This window comes from Varanus komodoensis, unplaced genomic scaffold (assembly GCF_004798865.1).
Source record: "Varanus komodoensis strain SLA01 unplaced genomic scaffold, ASM479886v1 scaffold13_3, whole genome shotgun sequence".
NCBI classification, from domain to species: domain Eukaryota; kingdom Metazoa; phylum Chordata; class Lepidosauria; order Squamata; family Varanidae; genus Varanus; species Varanus komodoensis.
This window is the reverse complement of record NW_025335409.1, coordinates 7,403,863-7,430,142: the sequence shown is the minus strand read 5'-3', so window position 1 is coordinate 7,430,142 and position 26,280 is coordinate 7,403,863. Positions and strand designations below refer to the sequence as shown.

Sequence of the window (26,280 nt, the reverse complement as noted above, 5' to 3'; positions counted from 1 at the left end):
AAACAAACAAACAAACAAACAAACTTGCTGCTTCTTTGCTATCACTGCAACAGACTGAGCAGGGGCAGTGCCTTTGCAAACCAACACATGCTGCCTGCTCCTAATTTGGCATTTTGTTGAGACAATAGAGTGCTTACCTGTGGATGAACAGTGAAACAGAAGCATTGTGTTAACTTCCTGAAAGCACAGATAAATGGAATCTATAGTCAGACTGCTGGAAGGAGGGGAAGGAGGAGTGATGTACTAAGAATAATATGGGCAGGAAAGATCGATCAGTTTGAAAAACTCCAAAACAGGGCAAGGGAATTGGTGGCCTTTGAGGTGTTTTGGCATATGCTCCCAGCATCCCTTACTATTGGTTTTGTTGGCTAGGAAAGATGGGAGGGCCAGAGGTTGCTAGCCTGTCCTCTAAAACCCACACTCTGCTTTTTACATGGTGGTTAAGCAGAAATGATACAGTATATCTGACTGAACAAAAAAATTAAAGCATTTTTCTCCCCCTGCCCCCCATCACAAAGACTTTGTTAATAAGATGCCATTTTTACAAATGAGGGTTGGAAATTCACTTTCAAATGGCTGAATAAAATGTGAAAGACATAATTAATTTGCTTCCAATAATTTGAATAATTTTCTAAAGCTCATGACAATTGAGGCCAAGTAATCATTCTGACTTCAAGTTTGGATTGAATGATTTTCTCTCATGATCATAATATTAGATCTAAGCAAGAATGTGATGTTCCTTACATGATAGAAATCTGGAATACTACAAAAATTTAAATGAGTTGTTCAAATACAGTTATTACGAAATGTCTGCTCATTGTGATGGATTATCTGGCATCTTGCTAGTGATGAGCACTGTTTACTCTGCAGCACATCACCTCTGAATGTAGTTAGTGCTGTGTAGACAATGAAAAAGTATACCTTTTATGATTTATAGCAGTGGGGAATATGAATGCCAGTTTAAGAATTTTTTGTTCTTAATTCTGGGGGAAGCAGCAACTAACATTCTTCATGGCTGTGGTCCATTTCTTTCATGTTCCTTTATTGCAGCCTTACTCAATCTGGTGCCCTCCAAATTATTTGGGCTGCAACTGATACTGCTAAAGTTGACTGCTGGTTCTCAATTCCTTCTTTGCCCAGAGCTGAATAAATAAGTTTTCTGTGTTCTCTCACCTAATACTAAGCTTAGGCCTACCTATCATATATCTATGATTGAGAGGGTGTCACTTGAAGGTAAACAACAGTTCTTTCCAGGCAACTCTAGCATGTACAATCCTGCCCATTGGCCATGCGGACTGAGGCACATAAGAGCTGACATCCAAAGCATCTGGAAGGCATCAGACTGCCCTATGGAAATGGCTCCAGTGGTTACCCCACACAAGTGGTTACCCCATAATACATTTGTGGGTGTGAACTGACAGTATTCTTAGAATACATGCTGGAGTTCCAGATCCTTCCAAATGACATATTTTGATGATTCCCTTGTCAGCCTATCTAGAAAAATATACCTGCTTCTTTATTTCTTTAGTGCCATTGAAAATCATCATGCAAGTTCTTAGGAGGGAACAACCTTATATAATGTGGTCTGACATTGCTCAAATCAGTAGCTGTACTTCTTATTGTATTTGATTCTTCTTTCAGGTACTACAGTGCAACCATTCTGCAGATGTCAGGTGTTCAAGATGACCGGCTTGCAATTTGGCTTGCAGCAGTGACAGCGTTCACTAATTTTATTTTCACTCTTATTGGTGTATGGCTTGTTGAGAAAGTAGGGCGCCGGAAACTCACACTTGGAAGTTTAGCAGGTATGTGTGCTAAATTCTGAGCAGAAATTTGTTATAGTTTTCCATGTTGAGATGGTCTGAGAAGAATGCAGAAACTGAATAACAGTAAAACTATTAATTGTTTTAAAATATTGCTTTTAAAGCATTTTAAACTCATGAACTAAGTTGGTGTGATGTAGAACATAGGTTTGGAGCATGGGTCCTCAAACTATGGCCCATGGGCCGGATTCGGCCTGCCATGCCCATTTATCCAGCCTGCCATAGAGGTTTGGGACTCACCGTGAGCACGCGTGGCAAAGTGGTGGCTTGATCACGCGGAGATTGTTTTGGACTCACTCAGAGAAAAGGATCTCCATACACGTCCCCTGCCAGCACCGCCTTGGCGGTCCATGCCCATTCCCGGAACCTTTCAACTGGCCCCCTGTTAAAAAAGTTTGAGGACTCCTGGTTTAGAGGGAAGACCTGGTTTAGTTGCCTGATCAGGCATGAAGCACTCTGATGCTTCTGGATAATCCTCTCCTCTCCTCTCTCCCACTCACAAAACATATCAAGGATACATGCCCCCACTGCTTGGATTTAAGTGAAATAAGACCTCATAACAACAATTCTTTGTTCTAGTATTTCCCCCAATTAATGAAAAATAAGATCTCACTCTGAATCTTTCTTGTAAGTTTTGATAAGTATGTTTGAGATGTGACTAGCATAGATTCTAGCCATGTGAATAGCTATTACCAAGTCAAGTTTTGATTGACAGTGAAATGACCACAATATGTTCATATTTAGGTAGAGGTAATTGCAGTAGGATCCTTCAGTGAAGTCAAAATAAAGCTTATAAAATATAGCTATTATTTATTTAGACTTCTACTTTTGATTAATATTTTTGTATTGAAACTACAGTAGCTATTGTGTTGTTCATTGTCATTTTTACCAACACACACATACACACTTCAAGACTTGGAGAGATAGCAATATATCATATAATAGGGATTTTAAAAATAAAAATCCTGTACCAATGGATAATTTTACTGATTTTACTGTATTGCTGTTCCCTCTTTGAGTTCAGAATCTTTATTTTGAGAGTTTGAGGTTCTAGAGGAACGGGGTTTTTTTTAAGCTCTTGGTTTCTGATTTCCAGAAATCCTAAAATCTGCAACAGCTGTTTTAATACTAAGTTTCTAGCAACCACATAAACATCAAAGTGTGTGTGTCTTCAGAGCATTCTGTGTCTTAAGGATTCACCTATTTGTAAAATTAGATACATGAACAGGGCTGAAGGAAGGTATTGGATTTCAGATCTATTTGCCTTTCTCTAGTGCATATACCCAGTGCCAAGGAATATTTCAGAAAGATGATTGTAGAGCAAATGAGCTCCAGATACAGTCCAGCAAGTTCTCTCATACATCATCTTGCCCAGTCAGACAGTGTAAAATTTTGGAATCAAACCCATATCTATTTTCACTTAAGGTAAAGAATCTGGGCTAGCTTGGAGGAAACAACAGATGAGGAAAGCTTCTGGCACTCAGTTTGTTATGTGAGTAGCTAGTGCACCTGCTCTTCCTCTTGCTAGAGTCTCACCTTCTACAATGGGCTAAGGGCACAAGTGCAATTGTACAGTAGCAATTAGCTAGATAGGTCTCTGCAGAGGAAGGCATGCTCCAGCAAGCTGGGTGATAGTGGTGCTTTTAGGTATCTTTGGACTCGGGGCTTAATGGAAATAATGAGCAGACTATGGACAGAAAAGTGTCAATCACCCTTTAATTGAAACCGTTAGTGCCGTCATGCTGCACTCTGTACTAGGCCACTAAGGGAGTGAGACCTAAGGTAATTGCAAGGCTGCTAAATTCATAGAGAAGAGGCAGGATTATAGTAAGTCAGATAGTGATAATTGGGGCAAGTTTAACTTTGTGGGGCATTGCTCAGAAGATCTGTGGCCCATGCCTAGGCAAGCCTTCAGGAACCTTGCTGCTTCTGACAGGTACAGCTCAGTGGGGCCTGGACTACTCCAGGGCAAGGTGGTCTTCTTCACAGGGCATTTGCTGCTAATAGTCCCTGTGAGCAGAAGGAGGGGCCCAACCTAGCTGGTAAAAGCAGCTGGAGATTGTAACATCCATTAATTTTTTTCTGATTCTTTATTATTATTTTTAATATCCAGTTCTGGTTTGGAGTTTTCATTTTATTATTTTTTTGGTAAAACCATACAGATAATACAAGCTAAAAAGAAAATAATAATCTTGTTTGTTTGCTGATTCTCTAGACGTAAGGATGTTTGATTTTCAGGATATTCAGTGCTGCAAATGGAATGTTACAGACTGATTTCACTTATCACAGCTCACTAGAAGCATTGGATTTCAGAGCAAATGTAACAGATTTTCCAGTGCTTGAACATGCTTCAACATGATGCAGTGATAGAGGAGAAAGGCTGCTGCCAATTGGATTTTTTGACATTCCTACCTTTACTTGGCAAGGAGACTTAAGCAAAGCATCTTGTTAGTTCAGGATTATATAAAACAATAATGTCTGACTCACTTGTAGGTACAACAGTTCCCTCCAAATCTGGACCCTGATGGGCCTGACTAAGGGTTCCAAGCAACCATGGCCCAGCCTTGCCCTATCCTGGAGAACCTCTATGAGTTGCATTGTTGTATATAAATTTTCAAGGGAGACCTGAATATACCTAAATACTGTTTTTGTTGCTGTGAAGGATAAGCAGTAAAGCACTGCAGGGGCAGCTACAAGGATCCACCCTTTTTTTAAAGGAGGCTGAGGACAAATACTTCTTTATCTGGGCTCCGAATCAATGTTTTTCTCTTTGGCATCTAAAGTATGGCTTTATGTCTTCAGGAGTATAAACCTCTAAAGAATGTTTATCACATAGCAAGAACTTTCTCCTCAAACTAATAGAAGTATTAATGTCATATTTATTAATAATGTGGCTTGTAAAACTGTCGACAAACAAGCAAACAAACCCCAGTTCTGTACTTACAAGAAAAAAAATCTAAAATCCGTATCAGTCTAATAACTTCATTAGTTATTAAGTCTTTATTACACATAATAAACTTACTGCATTAATATGGAATTTTGAAGTTTACTTTCTGATGTTTCTGTTCTTCTATTTTATTGATGTATTGGTTCATAGAATCATAGATTAGTTTAGTAGGAAGGGATAAAGAAGGCCATCAGGTCCAACCTATGCTCAGTGCAGGATGCCAAGTTAAACCATCTCTCTCAGATGGCTGTCCAGCTGCATCTTGAATGCCTCTAGTGCGACAGAGCCCACAACCTCCCTAGGTAATTGGTTCCATTGTCATACTGCTGCAGCAGTCAGGATGTCCTTCCTGATGTTCAGCCAGAACCTAGCTTCCTCTAACCTGAGCCCATTCTTCCATGTCCTGCACTCTCAAGAAGAGATCCTCACCTTCCTCTTTGTGACCACCTTTCAAGTACATGAAAAGTGCTACCATATCTCCCCTTAGTCTTCTCACTGGTGTGTGTTTGTGTGTATGTGTGTGCTTACTGGCTTTGTATCCTGGTAGAATTATTTTATAATGAATAAGAGGCAATAAATTGAATGAACAAACACATGCTTGCTTTGTAATAAGATATTATGAAATAAATTGGCTGGAATTGTCACCCATTTCTTACAGGTGCAGTTCTATCTGATCATAACAGCCCACCTTGAGCTCCAAATTTTGTGAGAAGTTTTGATCAACAGTAACATTTCTGCTACCCTGTTTCCCCAAGTCCCATGACTTCTGAAGCAAGTGCTTTGTCATTCTTTTAAGTACTGAACCAGATTTGCCCAAGTGTGTTGAGGACACTGATGTCTGTTAGGAAAGCATTACTGAAAGGGACACTGTCATCCCAACTTAAATTGCACACAAGAGAATATTTTTGCTAGAAAAAATACCTTTGCATTGTTAAAGTTCTGTACTTTGTGGAGTAAATACTTTGTTTTTTTATTGTAGGCACTATGGTTGCACTTGTTATTTTAGCTTTGGGATTTTTGCTGTCAGCTCAGGTATCACCACAAGTCACCCTTAATCCTGAAGGCCCTTCAAGTCCAAATTCTACCTGCACAAAATATAGGTAAGTAATCATGATTTGCTCACAAAAACATACACTTTTGCAAAATTGACTTTTATTATTCAGGTTCAAAATACTCCAAGAATGTTTCTGTTTCTTCAGTTGTAGGATTTATTCTATTGCAGCTGTGGTACTCCAATAAGCAATGTTGTTGACTCTTTGTATATTAATTGGTAATTCGATATTACCCATACATGTACAGGCCTCTTAACTAGATTTTTTCTTTAACAATAATTAGCAAAAGCACAATTTCAGTGGAGATTGGAGGCCCACTTTAATGTTCCATTCTTTGATTATGGACAAAGCACTTACTGGAATAAGCCCCACAACATTCTTGTAGAAAATTCCTGAGTGAGTCTAGAGAGGTTACTATTGGTCCAGAAATCACTCTATTTTTTAGACATACATTTTGTCTTGGATGCAAAGAGACCTCTGTGATTTCAGCCTGCTCTAGCTGTACCGCAGCATCTCCTCATGCTGTATTAATACTGCTCCAGAAGGTTCACAGGAGTGGCTTTGAGCCTGTGGCAAGATGCCATTGCAGTTGTATAGAAACAGGAAAAATGCTTTTAATGGGTGGATTCTAGATTGCAAGCTGGCCTGACCTAAAATTTTTCTCCATGGTCTCTTGTTTCTGCAAACATTTGTAATACTTTTTACTCTTTCTCAGCCTTTAGTGCTAGGTTGACTTAAAATCCAGCTTCATTATTTACAAAAGTCAAATTAATTCTGAGTTGCTCTGAATGTGGCTGTCTTAGAAAATGAAGAGGAAGCAAAGTGTTTGGTGCCTGTTGTAAGATCAGTGTAAATTTATTTTTGGTTGAAGTAATGTGAAAGTTGTATTTTAGATAAGACGCAGATGAAGAGAAACTCGAAGAATGAAACAGGCTTTATTAGCTCCTCAATGCAGTACAAGTAGGAATAAGTAGTATTCTATAGCCAAATAAAGAGGACTTTAAATCATGTTGTTGTCTTTGGCAAAGCTGTGGTATGTGGTACGAGGCATGTAGTATTTGTCAAATGAATATATCATATGGTGCTGCAGCTGAGTGAACACCATTACCATGAAAGATAGTGATAGATGGGGATGATTGGTTGGGTTGTTACTCACCTTAAATCCTAATCATGTATTTACCAGGAAGTTGTGCCTAGGTTTCAGTATCTTGGAGGAGGGATTCTTGCATTCTCCTCATCTCAAATGAAGTCACCTGATACCTTATACTAGCAATATAGGGAGAAGCCAGTGTTGTACTATTCTTTGTGCAGCAGTCTCATCAGTTCTTCTCATCTGTGTAAATAATCTTAATACTGGATTAAGAACTATGCACCAAAATAATGTCCAGGTAGCAGGAAGACCTCTCTAGGCAATATTATATGTACTGAAAGGTACTCTTATGGCTATTACTATCCTTTCATCAAAGCACTGCATATTTTAGCAATGTTTTTTCCTGTTAATATTTTTAGGTGCTTGTCAAACAAGTCTGGGGAGTTGGAGAGCTAATGTAGTGTTAAAGTGTTGGACTAAGATTCAACAGAGCCAGGATCTAGTTCCCACTCAGCCCTGAAACTTACTGGGTCACTCACTGTCAGCCCACACAACCTCTCAGGATTGTGATGCAGAAAAAATAGAGAGGAGGATTATGTAAGCCTCACTGGGTTCCTTGCAGTAAACAGGCATGTTATAAATATAACAAAATAAGCAAGTCATGAAATAAACAAGGCATTAGCTTTTTTCAGTTCTGGGTCAACTAGGTAGAGACTGGGTTTGCATGATCACTGTGACCTACTATGGCTTGTTTGTGAGGCTCCGTTGGAATAGTCAAGCCAGGATGTGCTATTGCTATGGGTTATGACATGTAAACTGCATAAGTGGCTTATGCAGGCCCTGCTTAACCCTTGCATAGGCCACCCTCACTGATCACCAGAGTTTGAATATTTAAAATGGCCATTGGCACACACCAGAATGAACTGTAGCTTTTAAAGAAGTAGGCTGCAGTGATTGTGGGAACAAGTCTCTACTACTTGTTTTGAAAAGTTGATTTCAGAGAAGGTTTTTCCTTAGGATCAAAGGGTGGATAACAAGAACTTAAATTATAAACATAGGATCTAATTTTTCATTCATATGTATTTTAGGGTTCTTAACTTTGATGGATGGTATTGAATGTCAGTGCTGGGTAACAGTTCTTTAGGCACTGAACTCTTGGCTCCCTGATGGTGAATTCAAATGGGTGCATCTTAGTTTAATTACATTAAACTAAGCAGGGAAGAATGCATAATACAGATATCCTAGATTTATGGGGGTGGGGGCTGGAAGCCTCCAAGATAATATGTTAATGGAAGGTGTACATCTTGTCCTGGATGCGTACAGTTTTGCCTGTTGAACAAACAAGGGTTCAGGTGCTAGGAAAGTTCTTAAAAAGGCAATGAAGATATTCTCCTCACAGGCTTTCCTGAATTCACTTGACCATGTTTGTCTAATTTAACCAGAAATATAGTAAGTCAAATGAGAACAGCTCTATTCCATGCGTTTACAAACTGCTGAAGTAGTAGAATGCCACAGTTTTTTTGTCTTTATAAAGAAATGTGTTCTTCAGAGCTCAGTGAATTTTCTCGAATGGTAGCTTAGTATAACTTTCTTATTTGTGTGCTGATTGTGCATTGATTGACTGTATCTTGCTTCCCTTACTACATAATTTCTCCACTATTGCTAGAACAAGACTGAGAGCAGAACTGACCTGAGATGATAAGAACAGAATTGGTTTCACAACTTGCAAAAGCAATTTTGATGGACATATTTCCTTCAGATATGGGATATTTGAAAGGAAATAACAAGCAATACAAAAAATCTGTTCAAATAAAGGTGCAATTTAATATAGAAACTCTTTAATTTGAAAACACAGTTCACAGATAATGGAAAAATGGGCTCCAATTATATTTAATTAAAGTTTTCCTATACCATCATTAAAAATCTCATGATGCTTTACCAATTATGGTATAAATTAGTGGAAAAATTGAACTTGAGAGCATAGTGCTTTGACAAACATTGTGAAAATTGCATCCATTAAATTATCTAGCAATGTGTGGGGTATTCTTTCAATCCAGTTTTTTTATCCACAAATATACAGGGTGCGGCAGAAATACCTCCCACATTTTAAAGGTTAAAAAAAGGAAAAAGAAACAACATTTAATAAAAATTAATTTCACTATTGTTTAAACAAAGGGTTACAGTTTTTATTAATTTGGTTTTAAAAATTACATCCTCCAGATGGTGGCCTCTATTCACTAAACACTGTTGTAGACTATTTCTGAAGTTTTCCATCGCTCGAAGAGTCATACCAGGCGGTATTTCTGCAATCTTTTGATGAATACCATCCTTTAATTCTTCAGTGGTACCCAGTCGATGTCTGTAGACCTCTGCTTTCAAGTAACCCCAGAGAAAAAAATCATGGGCTGAGATTGGGCGAGCGTGCAGGCCATTCAATGTCACTGCGTAAGGAAATCAAATGTCCTGGAAACATTTCCCTCAAAGCTTCCATTGATCTCCTTGCTGTGTGCGCGGTGGCTCCATCTTGCTGAAACCACACATCCTGATTGCAAAGGTCGTTTACTTTTGGTTCCAGAAATGTCTGCAGCATCTCCACATACCGGTCAGATGTTACTGTAACCGAGTGGTTTCTCTCCTCAAAAAAATAGGGTCAGACAATCCCAAGGCAGAAGCATGTTTACGAGTTGAACATGTAGGAGACTGAGTAACAGAAAGTCTCACAGCTTGAACACTTTCTGGAGTTTGAGCACTTCGAGGTCTTCCAGGTGGCTTTCTTTTAAGTGCTGAACCTGTGGCTCTGAAATTTGCAACCCATAGCAGTATTGTTTTTCTATCCGGAACAGCATTCTGACCTAACATGTAATGAGTTCGAAAAGTTCTCTGTGTTGCAATTACAGATTCACCATTCTTCAAAAATGTTTCTACAGCAAAAGCATGCTGTGCACCAGTCCAAACCATATTGCTAGATGTGGGTATATGAAAAAAATGGGAAGTCATTAGCTAAATGAAGACATCATTGGCACTTGCATAAGTTCATTAGCAACACATGTGGGAGGTATTTCTGCTGCACCCTGTAGTTGGATGAGGATAGAAGCAAATTGGCGATTCTCAGCCTGAATAGAATTCAGGTGTTAGATGTTGTTGTTGTTGTGTGTGTGTGTGTGTGTGTGTGTGTGTGTGTGTGTTATATAAGGTGTTCTGTGATATACAAGGTGTTTCCAGAAAGTTAAGAGAATGAAGTTCCCACATTCAAGAAGGGCTCTATGAAGGAAGAAGTTGGCCTAGGTCACTTGGGGTAGGGTGCCAGGTATACATTTGAACACTGATCAGTTGCATTCCAGCCCTGTCAGCATCAAGACCTTTTTTTTTGTGACACCCTGTTCTTGTGCCTTGTATTAGAAAAATGCAAGTGAGTTTGGAACAGCACTATGCAATAAAATTTTGTGTGAAATTGGGTAGAAGTACATCAGAAACTTTGGAAAAGTTGAAGAATGCTTATGGAGAAGCTGCACCATCATCTGCACAAGTGTACCAATGGCACAAGGCCTTCAAGGAAGGACAAGAAGGTATTCAAGATGAACAACAATCAGGACATTCCTCTTCATTAAAAAAAAAAAAAAAAACCCAATGTGGATGCAGTGAGGCCTGTTCATGACAACACACCAAGTCACAGTGCTTTGACTGTCAGAGAGTTTTTGACTGAGAAACGCATCACAGTGCTTCCCCATCTACCCTACAGTCCCAACTGTGCTCCTTTCAACTTTTTCATACTCCCAAAGATGAATGGTTTGAAAGGACACCATTTTGGTAGTGTGGGTAATGACCAAAGAGCCACTACACAGGCTCTGAACGCCATCTCACTTGAAGACTTCCAAGGATGCTATGAAGAATGGAAAAATCACTGGGACTGTTGTGTACACTCACTCATACTTTGAAGGAGACAATGCTCAACTGTAATTTTTTTCAGTAAAAGAATTTTTAAAATATCACTTTCATTACTTTCTGGATGTACCTTGTATATATTTATGTTATTCATTCTGTGATAGAGTTCGTTCATTTGAGTGGTAGTCTAGCACTGTAGGAAAGGTCAGTGCATAGACACTAATGGTTCATCTGAAAATTCTGTGGGTGTCATGTAACTTACATTTTAAGGTGTTGAGCTATTAATCTTTGACTTAATGATTGTGGTTTTAATTGTCTATGGAAAGGCTAGGTAAATCAGTGCCCTTCAGAGCCATTGGCTATGCTGCTTGGGAGTTCTTCCTCTCTTTCTGTTAACTTGAATTGCCTCTCCTAAGGCTTAATACCTGCCAATAAGTGCCTTAAGCTAAAACATGCTGTTATTTTTGGCCTCAAGCCTTTGGCCTAGCTACCCTTTGCTTTGGACCCATCCCTCCCTAGAATGTGGCCCCAGGAATGTCTCCAGAATTGAATACATCTTGAGCTGAAGTGATTCAGCATTCTACTATTGATTCAGCATTCTACTATTGTAACTGATCTTAGAGTTCTTCTGTACATACATAGTTGTAGCATGGGAAAAATTGTATATATTTGGGTATATTTAATGGATAGGAAACCTGGTACCCTGCTCTGATTTCACCAGTTGTCTGAATGGTCTGAAGCTCTGTATTTCTTTGTGAAGGATTTGGGAAACCATAGAATTCTCCATCAGAACACAGAGGTTCAGGAATTCAAATATTGTAAAGCCTAGGGTGTCTATGCTAGACATCTTATTAGTGCAGATCAGTAACCCAGTAATCTCTGGGTTACAACTCTGATTTTGAGAAGGAAAAAAGCTAGGGTTCCAGGTTTGGATATAACACTAACCAAACCAGACACTGAGCATCCCTGCCTTGTTCAGCTCCCAGGATGAGCCAAGTGTTACTGATCAAGTCATCTGCACAGTAGCCAAGAGTTTAAAAAAAAACCTAGGTTACCATTGTGTGCAGACGACTCCTGTATTTGTATGTAATTGGTTATGTTTTCAGAGCCATCCTTTCCCCTACTCACTGCCTTTCTAAAAATTTCAGTATTTACTTCTAATGTCAAAGATGAAATTCCTATAGCTCATCAGTAGAAGTTAGTGGATTTCCATGCAAAATTTTGAAGCTAAATCCTAAAATGAAGCACATGCTCATGTTCAGATCATTTTCACCCTGTTCTGATCAAAATGTAATTAAAATTCTATTGGAAAGCTCATACTGTAGAACGGAAGAATGACCTTATAACACATCCTAAAATTGGCAAAGCAGTAAAAGCTGTTTCCGGGTACTAGCATTTAACATTTCTTTAACATGTTTCTCTCTCTATTTAATGCCCTGATTTAATTTAAAACCCTGGAAGGTAGCAGGACATCTTTCAACACAAAGACCCAGTCACCCATCATTACATTAATAGAATATGGAATATGAAATACAAATAATTTTATTTCAGGCACAGTATGAATAAAGGATCCTTTTCAGTAATTAATAGCATGCTGATATTTTGGAATTCATTTCTTCTGGGAGTATTAAGCAAAGATCGGTGGATAACCTGTTGAAGGTTAGACTGTCACTGAATATCAAATATACTTGATCCATGCCTAATACCACAAATGTTCATTGGGAGACAAAAGGCTTGAAGTATGAAAAGAGAGAAACGGCCAAGCCCAGGTATAGTATAGTATAGCATCCAAGAAATTGGTTTGCAGTGTAAGGAAATAGGCCATCATGGAAGCAGGCCTGGACCATTGATGTATTCTCCAAATTTGTTTTTTAAAAATAAAATAGATAATATTTCAGCTTCCTTCTTAAAACTTCATTTTTATTATCCTGCCAAAAAAGATGCACCAAACAGTGCCCAGCTTTCTGGGCCTAAGTTTCCAGAGCTTTAAGGGGAAAAAAATGCCCCCCCCCCCCCCCGTGCAACAGAACCACCATGTCTGCTGGTTTATGGGCCAAATCCCACACAAACTATGATCAGGGTTTTGTATAATGTTTTCAGTCCATGGTGCAACATCAGTAGTTTTTTATTTGTGGGCACAAAAACAGAACAGCATGGTAGAAGTTCTAGGTGAAGCTTGTTAGTCTATATAGTTGAGTGTTAGTGGAGGCTGCTGCTGACAAAGGTAGAATTTGTGACTTACTAGTTGTCTTTGAATGCATGCAGGAAATTACAATCTGCATTTGAGAAACTTAGTTTTTATTTATTGTTGTGAACAAAGCATTTAATACGCAGATTTGTATTCTGTCTGCTGTGTACTGGTTTCAGTGAAAATTGCAGTGCAGAACGGTTGACATTAATTGATGTCTGTCATACCTGCAAAATGGGCTCTTTTGCCCATCTAGTGATTTTGTTTCAGAGTGGAAAGAAAGAAGCTTGGAATTACTACAAGGTTTCTCATGACCTGGCTTTTCCAGTTTTCTTCCCTACCACAGCAAATGTCCCCTTTATCACCTCTCCAATGCTGCTTGTCCAATTTGGAAAGCAGGCAGACAATTATTTCCTTACCATCTGGATAGGAATTTTTAGCTACAAGGTCAATGCACTCTTTTCAACCTCAGAACAAAAAAACTGAACTATACTACAGCCTCCCAGACAATGTCTAGAGACCAGAAGATTGTGCCCTCTATATCAGAATTATTTTTCTTCAGTTATGCTCACCACAGCTAATTGTTCATAGCTATGTATAGTGACCAGATGTTCATAACATGATGTTTTGCAACCTTGCAGTGCTGGTTTTAGGTAGGGTGCAAGGGAACTGAAGCTGAAAAATGGTGAGGTAAAGCAATTTGCCGGTATTATTGAATAACATTACTAATCTCCTGGACATGTCCTTAATAGTTAGGAATTCCCACCCCCTGTGTTAATTTTTACCTAATATTATGTGCAAACCATTAACTTTCTCCAAAAGGTTACTTGTAAGTCAGCATTATTTTAAGGAAACCCCTTTTGTTTGTTACGAGAAACTAAACATCTATACATATTCAGTGCACCAAGGAATACAAGATGTTCCCAGACTAAAGTCTTTTCTGATAAATTATATCTGAAAAAGCTTTTGGTATTCTGGCAGATGGATCCTGCTCCTATAGGTGTGATGAAATCCTAGTTACTTGTATTCTTACTTAAGCTTGTTATGTGAGCAAGTAGGCTGAGGAGGGGGGTGGTGGTTGGCAGATTGCTGTTTGACATAATACAGTAACACTATTTTACAGCAATTGGACAACATGTGTTGCTTCCGGTTGATATTGGAAAAGAGTTCTAAGCTCTGTTTTAAGCATACATTTTTAAATAATACAATTGAATTAGGTTGCAGTGGCTTATAGGCCTGCCACAAATGGTTGCATGCATATCCTTGGAGGCCATGCTGCATATCTCTCCACCATTTGGTGGACAGGCATGCAGATTAGGTCATTTTTAGTGATGGTGCTCTATGTATGGAATGTCTTTGGGAATGGGGAGGAGATTCTTCTGGATCTCTTAATCTTTTCCTTCTGTGGGTAAAGAAAACTTGATTATTTTGAAGGATCTTGGGAAATGTTGACTGACTGGTTTATTTCTATGCTTGTTATTAATTTTTGTTTTTAAATTATATGGTGTGTTGTAGTGTTATACTATTCTTATTTTCGTTGTCCCCATGGGATCCTTTCAAACAAATACAGAGGCAAAAAGTAGTTTTAATAAATAAACTTTAGCTCCAATGCCAAAATAATATCACATATTACTTGATGGGTTTCCACACTGGTGTGCAAGCAATACCACATGTTGGCTGGTGTGAGATTGAGCTGTGTGAGAGAGTGTGTGTGTGTGTGTAACATTCTAAAAATACAAAATCAATGTGATTAATAATGTAGGTAGCAATTTCATATTTTTTTGCCTATCTACTGGGGGGAACAGACAGGGGGGAACCGCTATGATATGATCCCAATTTGTTCAGAGAATTCTTACACTGGGCTAGTTTTATAATGCACCAATTACCTGTTTCAGTGGTGGACTTTGTCAAAAGATTTTTGAAAATCCTAAGTATGTAGGATTTTCTCTATCTACATGTTTGTTGACGCAGAGAATTCTGAAAGGTTAAGGCAGGATTTTCCTTTGGAGCAGCCTTGGGTGACTCTTCCTCAGTTTGCTCTCACTTTGGCTTCAGTATGCTTTCTAGCAATTGACCCATGACAGCCAAAAGGAAATACATTTCCTTGCTTCCCCTGTATCCATTTGTAAAGACTGATGTTAATATTGGCTGTTTTCTAATCATACGATGCAGAAGCTGATTTTAGTAACAAGTTGTATTATTTTTGATCAATTTCTCATCTGAGTTCCTAAAATAGCTCTCACTTGCATTGTGCCCAGAACCAATGACTTGTTAAAGTTTAATTTTGTTTCATCTGTCAGTCTTACTCTTTGCTTACATGTTTAGCATTGCCTATTACTGACAAGCTGTATCCAACATGTGAGGAAATGAAACAGGTCAAGTCAAGTCAATGTGAATATAATTTTAACTGATTAATACAAACATATTTTTTAAAATGTTCATTATGGCAAATGATATATTGATTAAACAAATGAAACACTGCATATCCTTCTCCTCCCCATTTGTGGAAGTCCTGTGTTCTGAAGATTAGCAGTTGATTGTTTTCCTTATTTTGCCTGTTGCATCGCATCCTCTTTGTTATGTCTGATCTACATATCCCCAGTTGTCATTGTCACTTGACTGGCCATGTTCTGAAATTTCAAGCTTCCCAGCCATTGTGTTTCAGCTTTTTTCTATAAATGTCTCTTGTATACCACTACTATTACATTCTTAGGTCTGTGCACAAACACTTATGTAATATTTAGATCTACTTCTTAAGGTGCCTTTAGTTGATGTCATGTGGCAACTGCAGAAAATGCTTTCTTGGTTTCCTATTTAAGGAATGCATTTCCTGGGGATTCTCACCAGATGGTACCTTGTTTTCTTTTTAATAAAAACCTGATACATTTAATTTTAATTCTATTTATTCTCTTAGTTTCCTACCCTGTGACCAAAACAGTACAGTTTTTATCCTTCTTCTTTATGTATATATGATTTTTACTCTCCCTACTAAAAATAGGACTCAAGTGGCTTCTTATGATCTATACTTCTTGGTTGCTGTGTTAGAGCAAATATAAAAACATTTTCATATGGTAAGGACAGGATATAAATTGATAAGATAAATCTATGGCAGAAGGTATTGACTACTAGAACATATAGGCTTCTTCAGGTAAATAAACTTCTCTAATTGAAAACATATTGATAAATCTATAATTTATAAATGCTACAAGAGAGCCAGCATGGCATGGTGGACAGAGTGTTGGACTGGGGACCTGGAAGATCCAGGTTCTAGTCACCATTCAGCCATGAAGCTCACTGGGTGACTTTGGTCCAGTCACAGAGTCTCAACCCAGTCTAACTCACAGTACTTGTTGTGAGGATAAAATTGAGCTCTGTAAGCTGCCTTGGGTTCCACCCAGAGGAAAAAAGATGGGACATCAATGCAATGTAACAATAACAATAATTTGAATCTCATCTCACAAAGCCAAAATCTACACTTTTTCCACAGAGCAAAAGAACAGACTAGATGGTCCATATGATTTATTTTTACAAATAAATTTTATTTTTGTGAAATGTACAGATGGCAAATGACACACTAACATGCAGAGGAACTAGAATTTGATATTAATGGGATTTTATTTTGCCCTGGGCAGTGTGCTCTGATTGGCCATCTCTTCATGTGTATGTAGAGGAACTAGTCTTGGCCATATACATTGTTTGGTTAAACCCTTCTTTGATTTAAGAATTTTAAAGAATGCCACTTAGCAGAATGTGTGCTAGCTGTGCTTTGGAAAAGACAAGCTGGACTTATTTGGTATCTGCCCAAAATTGACTTAATTACCATTTCCTGGCTGCTTTCTTACACAGTACAAAGTTGGACAGATGGTTTGCAATATAGGTGAAACACTAGAAAGCACAGAATGCCAATAGTAGAAACAGTTTTAAAGCTGCATTGGCATCAGAAAACTCTGAAATGTGCCATTTTTTGGTTGTCCCCTGAATGAATATTTCTTTTATCTGCCTCTGTCTTTGGCAAGTTTTTCAGTGTACTGCTTCATAGAAATTCCATAGAAGACTTTGATGCTCTGTGAGTATTAATCCAGTCTTTTACCACAGCTGGCTTTTAAGGGGAAGAAAAATGTATTTGAATATTTTGAATCAAACTTTTGCTGCTTGATTCTGAAAGATCTGGATTCATATATTATGACACAAGTTTGTGTTGTGACTGAACCTTAGGTTTCAGAAGAGCTTAGGTTATAAAGATACCAGATTGTTCCTGCTCTTTTTTAAATACCATATTTGCACGGGTGAACATATCGAAGAAGCAGACATACCAGCAATACCAGAATTCTGAATGTCTTCATAGTGTGATATGATACCATCATTATAGGGAATGCATTCTCTCCATATACATGGAAGCATACTAAAATGTATTATTATTAAAATATGTTAGCATTGAAGCACCTATGACTTATGTTTTGCTTTAAAAAAAGGCACTGAAGTGTAACAAAAGCTTGAATCATGCACCTCTGATATTGAATTAGTTGATACTGCATGCTCTAAACAAGGTTCATTTTTATCAATTCAGACCCTCAAAAGGGACAAGAAATTTGCAGATACTGACGAACTATTGGAAGCCTTGTCAATTTTCTGGAAAGTAGTAATCATAATTTATCTCAGTAACAATTGTCTCTGGTATCTAGAAAAAAGAAAATTTTATCATAATATAATAATAATAGCTATTATTGGGTTTTTGTTTAACCTTTGTTTAAATATTCAGTGTATGTTAATTAAGTCCACAGTCCTATGCATATTTAGATATAATTATTTATTCTTCAGTTTTCTTTGTTGACCAAGCCTGTCTTAATGATAATGGCTAAAACTTAATGAACCTCTAATAGTATAGTGTCTTCATTCTTTCCTGTTTATAATTGGTAATTGTACAGTTATTTTTCTCATCTGTTTTCCCATGGGAAGTTTGAGAGAGGAAATACTGTGTGGTGAATATTTGTCTGTCTGATCAGGAGTGTGTATGTATTAACACTAAAAAGCATTAGAACCTGCCTGTAGTCAAGAACGTTGAATTTGCATAGAGTTTCTTTTGGGGGAAAGATTAATGAGTGCCCAGTCCTGGTCCCTTTTCCATAGGAGAGATTCATATTATCTTGCTGCAGCACTCCAGATAAGTTCAGTCATTTTTTAATACAGGAAATTATTTAATTCAAATTACTGTGATCTTTGAAAGGCACTAAGAATGAAAACAAAAACAAAAAACCATGATGTTTCACTGTGTAGAAAAAGAAAAAATATTTTAAGCAGGCAAATATTTGCCACTGTTGCATTTAAAATGTGTGTTTGTCTGTGTTTATAATATAGTTTTAAATGCTATATGTGTTTGATGATATAGCAGCAAAAATGTGTTTGATCATATAGTTTAAATTGGTGATTTTTAAAAAATAAAGAAGCATATTGGGTCAGTTATGCATTGTAATTTCAGGTTAACTACTGTTCATTTTTAGGGAAAATTGGAGTATAAATGTAAGAAATACAGTGGTATCAATTATTTCAAGCACACTAGATTAAAACAGAATGTTAGTTTGGGGGCAATAACATCATCATACTGATACAGTGGGTTAACTTGATGCTTTGATCCCCCAGTACAAATTATAACTAAGATTACTATTTGCTTCCTAGAACCACAGTAATGCCAGATAGGAGACTGTCTGCAGACTCTGGAACTAAATAGCTCAATTTCAAAAAGTGGACAAGTAGATGAAGTAGAGGGCACAACAATGTGAACAAAAGAGCTGAAAGGGAATGGTCTGCTGCTATCATAGTCTTGGAAATACAAATGAAATTTCTTAACAACATAATAGGATTCCAGAAATTGTTAATTCAACAATAAATTTCAGTCTTGCTTAGGAAAGAATTGCAAACCTAATAGGATCAAATGAAGCACTGAAGCTTGAAAATCATAGCAGATAGTAGAATCTGAGATTTTGAGAGAACCCATAATCTGGAATTACTGTCAAGTAATTTTGAATAAGTTAAAAGAGAACCAAAATGAACTAAAGGCAGAACAGACAAATAAAATTGCAATCAACCTATAGTATATCAAGCAAAAATACTGTTATGTATTTGAGATAAAATTTCCCAGCTCTTAGCAAACAGAATTAAAAATACAGAAGCAAAAAAGAAAATTGTGATAGAAACAGACAATTAGATAAAATATACCATTTTAAAGCAATAATTGAACAATTTGCAGTATTCTTTGCTTCATTTAGCATGTAAATCTGGAAAAAATAAATCTTTCCAAACTTAACTCAGATAAACAAACTTACTTAAATCAAGCTATAATGGTAGATGAAATAAAATTGAGATCTCAAAAGCAATTTGGAATAAAATGCTTGTCACATGAGTTTACAGTAAGTATCAAATTACAATTCATTGCTAATGTTGATTATGATGCTATGCCCCAACTGAATGTCAGTTGCCTTGTTGATATAAATGCATGCATATGATATTTATTTATTTAGAAAATTTTTATGCCTCCCCATTCGCCGAAGCCTCGGGGCGGCTCACAAATATATCAATTAAAATATTATACAATGAAAATATAAAACAAGTTAACAATATAAAATAAGTCGCCCTGGCCGAAGAATAAAATAAATAACTAGTATTAACAGTTGAAATGACGTTTGAATAAAAAGGTCTTTGCCTGTTGCCGAAAAGCAAATAACGATGGAGCCAGGCGGACCTCTCTGGGGAGCGCATTCCATAGATTGGGCGCCACCACAGAAAAAGCCCTCCTCCGAGTACCTACCCTCCTAATTTCCTTCATGGAGGGTTCCTGGAAAAGGGCCTCTCCCGCAGATCTCAGGGGGTGGATGGGCATATATGGACGTAAGCTCTCCTTCAGGTAGCCAGGACCCAAGCCGTTTAGGGCTTTATAGGTCATAACCAACACCTTGAATTGGGCCCGGACTTCATTGGGAAGCCAGTGAAGCTGACGGAGGACTGGAGTCATGTGAACATAACGCCCAGTCCCTGTCAGCAGCCTGGCAGCTCTATTTTGAACCAATTGAAGTATCCGGACCATCTTCAAGGGTAGCCCCACGTAGAGCACGTTACAGAAGTCAAGGCGGGAAGTCACCAACACGTGTGTCACTGTTGCCAGGCAGTCGTACTCCAGGTAGGGGTGCAGCTGATGGATCAGCCGAAGCTGAAAGAAAGCACTCCTCGCCACTGCTGTCACCTGAGCTTCCAATGAAAGCTCTGGGTCAAGGAGCACTCCCAAGCTGTGGACATTGTCCCTAAGAGGGAGTGCAACCCCATTCAGAACTAGGTTCAATTTCCCCTCAGTGAATGGGAATTCCCCGATCTGCCAACCAACAGGACATCTGTCTTGTCTGGATTGAGCTTCAGTTTATTATTTTAGATGGTTTTAACTATAGCTGAGGAAAGAAGGGAAGTGAAAGGCAAGGGAGAAAAGGAAAGATACACCCAATTGAATGCAGAATTCCAGAGAATAGCTAGAAGAGATAAGAATGCCTTCTTAAATGAACAGTGCAAAGAAATAGAAGAAAACAGTAGAATAGGGAGGACCAGAAATCTCTTCAAGAAAATTGGAGATATGAAGGGAATGTTTCATGCAAAGATGAGCATGATAAAGGACCAAAATGGCAGGGACCTAACAGAGGCAGAAGAGAGAGATGGCAAGATTACACAGGGGAACTATACAAGAAAGAGCTTAACATCCCTGATAACCACGATGGGGTGGTCACTGTCCTCGAGCCAGACATCCTGGCATGTGAAATGAGCCTTAGGAAGTCTGAGCAACAACAAAGCTAGTGGAGGTGACAGTATTCCAGCTGAGCTATTCAAAATCTTAAAAGACGATGCAGTAAAAGTGCTACACTCAATATGCCAGCAAATTTGGAAAACTCAGCAGTGGCCACAGGATTGGAAAAGATCAGTTTACATTCCAATCCCAAAGAAGGGCAATGCCAAAGCATGTTCAAACTACCACACCATTGCACTCATTTCACATGCTAGCAAAGTGATGCTCAAAATCCTACAAGCTAGGCTCCAGCAGTATGTGGACCGAGAACTACCAGAAGTACAGACAGGATTTCGAAGAGGGAGAGGAACTAGATACACTGGATCATGGAGAAAGCTGGCTCATGGAGAAAGCTAGGGAGTTCCAGAAAAACATCTACTTCTGCTTCATTGACTATGCTGAAGCCTTTGATTTTGTGGATCACAACAAACTGTGGCAAGTTCTTAAAGAGATGGGAGTACCAGACCATCTTATTTGTCTCTTGAGAAACCTATATGTGGGTCAAGAAGCAACAGTGAGAACTGGACACGGAACCACTGATTGGTTCAAAATTGAGAAAGGAGTTCGGCAAGGCTGTATCCTGTCGCCCTGCCTATTTAACTTATATGCAGAGCACATCATGAGAAAGGCGGGCCTAGATGAATCACCAGTTGGAATTAAGATTGCTGGGAGAAATAACAACCTGAGATATGCATATGATGCCACTCTAATGGCAGAAAGTGAAGAGGAACTAAAGAGCCTCTTGATGCGGGTGAAGGAGGAGAGCACTAAACTTGGCTTGAAATTCAGCATTAAGAAAACTAAGATCATGGCATCCAGTCCTCTCACTTCCTGGCAAATAGATGGGGAAGAAATGGAGGTAGTGACAGATTTTATTTTCCTGGGCTCAAAGATCACCGCAGATGGGGACTGCAGCCAAGAAATTAAAAGACGCTTGCTCCTTGGGAGGAAAGCTATGGCAAATCTAGACAGCATACTAAAAAGCAGAGACATCACTCTGCCAACAAAAGTGCGTATAGTCAAGGCTATGGTTTTCACAGTTGCAATGTATGGCTGTGAAAGCTGGACCATAAGGAAGGCTGAGCACTGAACAACTGAGGCCTGTGAATTGTGGTGCTGGAGAAGACTCCTGCGAGTCCCTTGGACTGCAAGGAGATCAAACCAGTCAGTCCTAGGGGAGATCAACCCTGACTGCTCTTTAGAAGGCCAGATCCTGAAGATGAATCTCAAATACTTTGGCCACCTAATGAGAAGGAAGGACTCCCTGGAGAAAAGTCTAATACTGGGAACAATAGATGGCAAAAGAGGAAGGGGATGGCGGCAGGCTTCGGCGGCAGAGAAGTCTCCTAAATAAATAAATAAATAAATAAAATAAAGACTAGATGGAGTTTGTGTGCTTGAGTGGACTCTGGGGGATAGTGGAGGACGGGAAGGCCTGGAGGAATGTTGTCCATGGGGTCACGATGGGTCGGAGACGGCTTCGCTTCTAACAACAACAACAACACACTATTCTGAGAGCTTTTGCTAATTCAACAGTTTATTTTAAAAATCCTTAAACAAACATAAATAAGTTTTACAAAACTCACTTAATTCGTTGAATAACCCAGTGCCACAAATGTGGCAAAATTCTATAATAATACTTAATAAAATATTGGGAAGGAATATAGTTGGATCCTATCAGCCAGTTATCTGTTTGAATCAAGATTATTCATACCTACTGGAATTTTAACTGAAAGAGTGAATGAAGTAGCTCTAAATTATATTGAACAAGATCAGTTCACCTTTATTAAAAATAGATCAGACCTGATTTGGAGACTATTTAATGCAATAACTCACTGTTCAGAAAATAAAAATGCCACATGTAATCGCCTTTCTGGATGCAGACAGAACATTCTGAATTGGAGCTATATCATAGGTTTAAGCCATTTTTGTCATTAGGAGATACTTTTATTGAGTGCAAGATATATTACCACAATATGGTATAAACTCTGAAACAATATTAATCAACTAGGGAATAAAACAGCGATAACCAGTGTTCCCACTGATGTTCACACCCTCAGTTGAAACTCTAATATTATTAGATATTATTCTCAAATATTATTAGAGAATATCTATAAAAGGAATAATCGATGACCAAAATATAGTGGGCATTATAGTTCTGATGCTCTTTGATCCAGCTAATGAGCTGATAAAGCACTGAGGTTGATGAGTAAATATTGCTATGTTTGAAGACTAAACATTAATATAAGTAATTCTGTATCCTCAATTTGAATATGTATGCAACCAAGATAAATGCCTTGGAAACATTTATTCTTACATGATTTGGTAAGATTAAATTACTGGGAGTCTGAATACCAAGCAGCTTGCACAAAATAATTAAACTGAATTGCATTCCATGATAAAATCAACCACATTAAAACCTGCAAGCAGGTAAGGATATCTTGGTTTGCTAAAACTGCTACAATAAAAATAACATTTCCCCCAAACTGACTTACCTGTTCTAAACATTTTTGATCTCCAATTTCAGGCAGCCTTTTAAAAAAACTGGCTAAAATTGGCCATTAATTTTATTTGTTAGTACAAACTATCCGTTAAATAATTATGCCTTATTCTGAGAGCTATCTAAAGGGAATTGGGCATTTCCCATTTAAGCTCATACTTGGAAGATTTCCAGTCAAACACCTGCATAATATCTGTAGTCTTGACAACTAAATTTGAATTTGAATAGTAGTACTTCTAAATAAAGTAGTCAGAATAAGGAGTACTCCAATGCTGAAAAAAATGTCATGCAACATCCCCTTTAGTTAATGATCTTTCAGCTGCATGTCAGGCATGGAAAAACTGGAGGCTGAATGTAGTATCTTACCTTTCACAACTGATGTCTTTCTTGAGTCATCTCTTGTTTGTTTTTGGCTAGTTTGGTTTTTTTTTTTTTTTTAACAGTGATGCATTAATGCACTTTTAGGGAATGAAAGGCTTACATTCAGTGAAACATCTGTTCACTGACCTAGATAGAACCTCAGATAAAGAACAATTATGAGATCGTAACACAAACTGGTTCCAATTGGTAAAATTGGTTCCTGAAGTAAAAACATGGTATGTCCTCTAAACAGATATGAATACCTACTGACATAAATGAATTCCTGCTAGATATGTCTTACTTCACGTATTCTCTAGAAAGGTGAGGTAGGTATGGGAAAAGATCTAACTATTGAAGGTGGAGCCATCCCCAATTCTAGAAAGGGAGCAATCAAAGAGGGACTTTTAGACACATCTGTTGGAATTGTGAAGTCATAGAGAGGTTCTGGGTAGCTGAACTTCATTTGGCAAGAAAAGTTCAGTTCAAGATACACATAAAACACCGTAACTGAGACTACTTTCCCTTTTGTGAGAGACCAGCATCTATTGCGTATGGACTCATTGACATTTTTCTTGACTGCAGTATGAATGGAAATGGCATCAGTCTGGAAGTCTACAGGTGGACTGTCAGGTGAAGTCTGGGAAAGATCACATTGAGATATAGTATAACTTGAAAAAATAATCAAGAGCTAAGATCATTGTGCAGTATTGCAGTCGACAATTACTTTTATGCGTGTAGGCAACCATGGATCTCTTTTGCCAACCAGAATAAAGGGAACCTGAGAACTACATGATCACTGTCAGTATAGAGAACTATAGTCATTCTTTTTTCGAGTACTGAACTACAGAAAGACAGAAATTTTTGGTCTCTGGAAATATGCAGGTTATGGATGTGTTGCTTTACTTGTTTAAAATCCCTTGGCAATTTTATTTCAACTTTTTTTCTTATATTCTTCTTTCTGTATCTTATTTATTTTAAGAAAACAATATTTAAAAAAAGAACTACATGATCCCATGTAACCACTTGGAAAGATCTAATTAATACTTCCTAGCTAATCTTGATCACTTGATCCATGGGAAGGAGTTTTGCCCTAGAGTTTTGTATATTTGTATTGTAGTACACTGGTTATTGCCACGATATTGTTTCAAGTGTGGCAATGGCTATGTTTTTATGTCCAATTGCTTGTTAGTGGAATCATTAAAAATGAAGGAACATAGTATTAGCCTCACATCTATATTTTTACTTTATCACCCATGGACAGAGCACAGTATGCAGTATTTTGATGAACCTATTTTCAGTGAGTGTGTTTCATAGCTATTTACAGATGAAATTCAGTCCTCATTGTTTTTAAAACATTAATTTGAACTAATTATCCGTGTCATTAACACTATTTACATAGTCCTGCTTTACTGAAATTTAACAAGAATCATGATCCAGCTGAAGTTGAGAATTTCCAAGTGTCCATTATCTGTGTATTTTTGGTGGAACATTCAGAATGTATAATTGGTTGGAATACTGGGATGTGGATGCAACCCTATGCATGTTTACACAGAAAAAAACCTTATAATTCCAAGCATCCCTCAAGCCACCCTGGCTGGGGCATGCTGGGAATTGTAGGATTCTTAAGCATGCATAACATTTCATCCTTAGTTGAGTCAACTTTGATTGGTCATTTTTTCATTATTTTAATTAAATTCTATGTTTCCAGGATGTGTGCTGTTATGTTATTTTGAATACATTTATTGTACAGGAAAAGCTGTTTGGCTGTAATTTCAGCAAGAATTACTAGAATGATATATCCATTTTGTCATTTGAACCTCTTTGATCATGTCAGTTCCTCACTGCTGTTTTATTCTGTAAAGACTGGGCTTCTACTGATGATGATTTTTCATTATTTCAGTTACTGTAATGGGTGCATGCTGGATCCAATTTGTGGCTTCTGTTACCAACTAAACAAGTCGAGTGTTGTGGACTCCTCCTGTGTTCCTGTGAATAAGAAGTCTACAATGGAAGCAGCCTGGGGCAGGTATGCTGCTTTTGTGCTCCTTAATTGTATTAAAATACATTAATATACTTTTACAGGCTGTGCTGTTGTTGCATTAGTCTACAGAATGCTATTTTATCATTAGAATAATAATGTGTACCAGGGGCTCTCCCTTATCAGTCTGTATGGCCCCACCTCCGATACAGGCATATTTTACTTTGAATTTCCCTCACCTCCAGAGAAATAAGTACACTTAGAATCAAATCATTTGTAGATACTATTCATCAAAGGGCACATCAATTCTTATTTTATGGGCAAAAAGAGTAAATGCTTAACAATCATTTCCCCATGGCCTAGTAACAACATTGGAAAATTTGCTTGTGATAAAGTTGGGGAAGTGATAGAAAGAACTAATAGTTGGAAAATGCGGGGATATTTTTCTAGCAGCAACACACGCATGCAGTGAGGCAATGCCTGAGATAACCCGTAAACATGTGCCATTTGTGGGAGGGGTTGAGGTGGGCATGTGTTATACAACATAACCTAAGCTCACATCTCAAATGTTTGAAAAAATTCTGAGCATTTCCTTTACTCAAACCTTTTAAAGCTGAAAAATAAACTTTAAAGATTAGGTA

General features: G+C 37.9%; 1 protein-coding gene across 6 annotated transcripts in view; it reads left to right on the top strand.

Moving 5' to 3' along the window:
* SLC2A13 (solute carrier family 2 member 13) overlaps positions 1 to 26,280 on the top strand; it is a 155,245-nt gene that overhangs the window by 87,348 nt on the left and 41,617 nt on the right. For all 6 annotated transcript variants that reach the window (XM_044423384.1, XM_044423383.1, XM_044423382.1 and 3 more), the window contains exons 5-7: positions 1,642 to 1,805; positions 5,750 to 5,870; positions 25,562 to 25,687. In XM_044423384.1, coding sequence (XP_044279319.1) covers positions 1,642 to 1,805; positions 5,750 to 5,870; positions 25,562 to 25,687 — 411 coding nt within the window. The remainder of the gene's footprint in view (positions 1 to 1,641; positions 1,806 to 5,749; positions 5,871 to 25,561; positions 25,688 to 26,280) is intronic.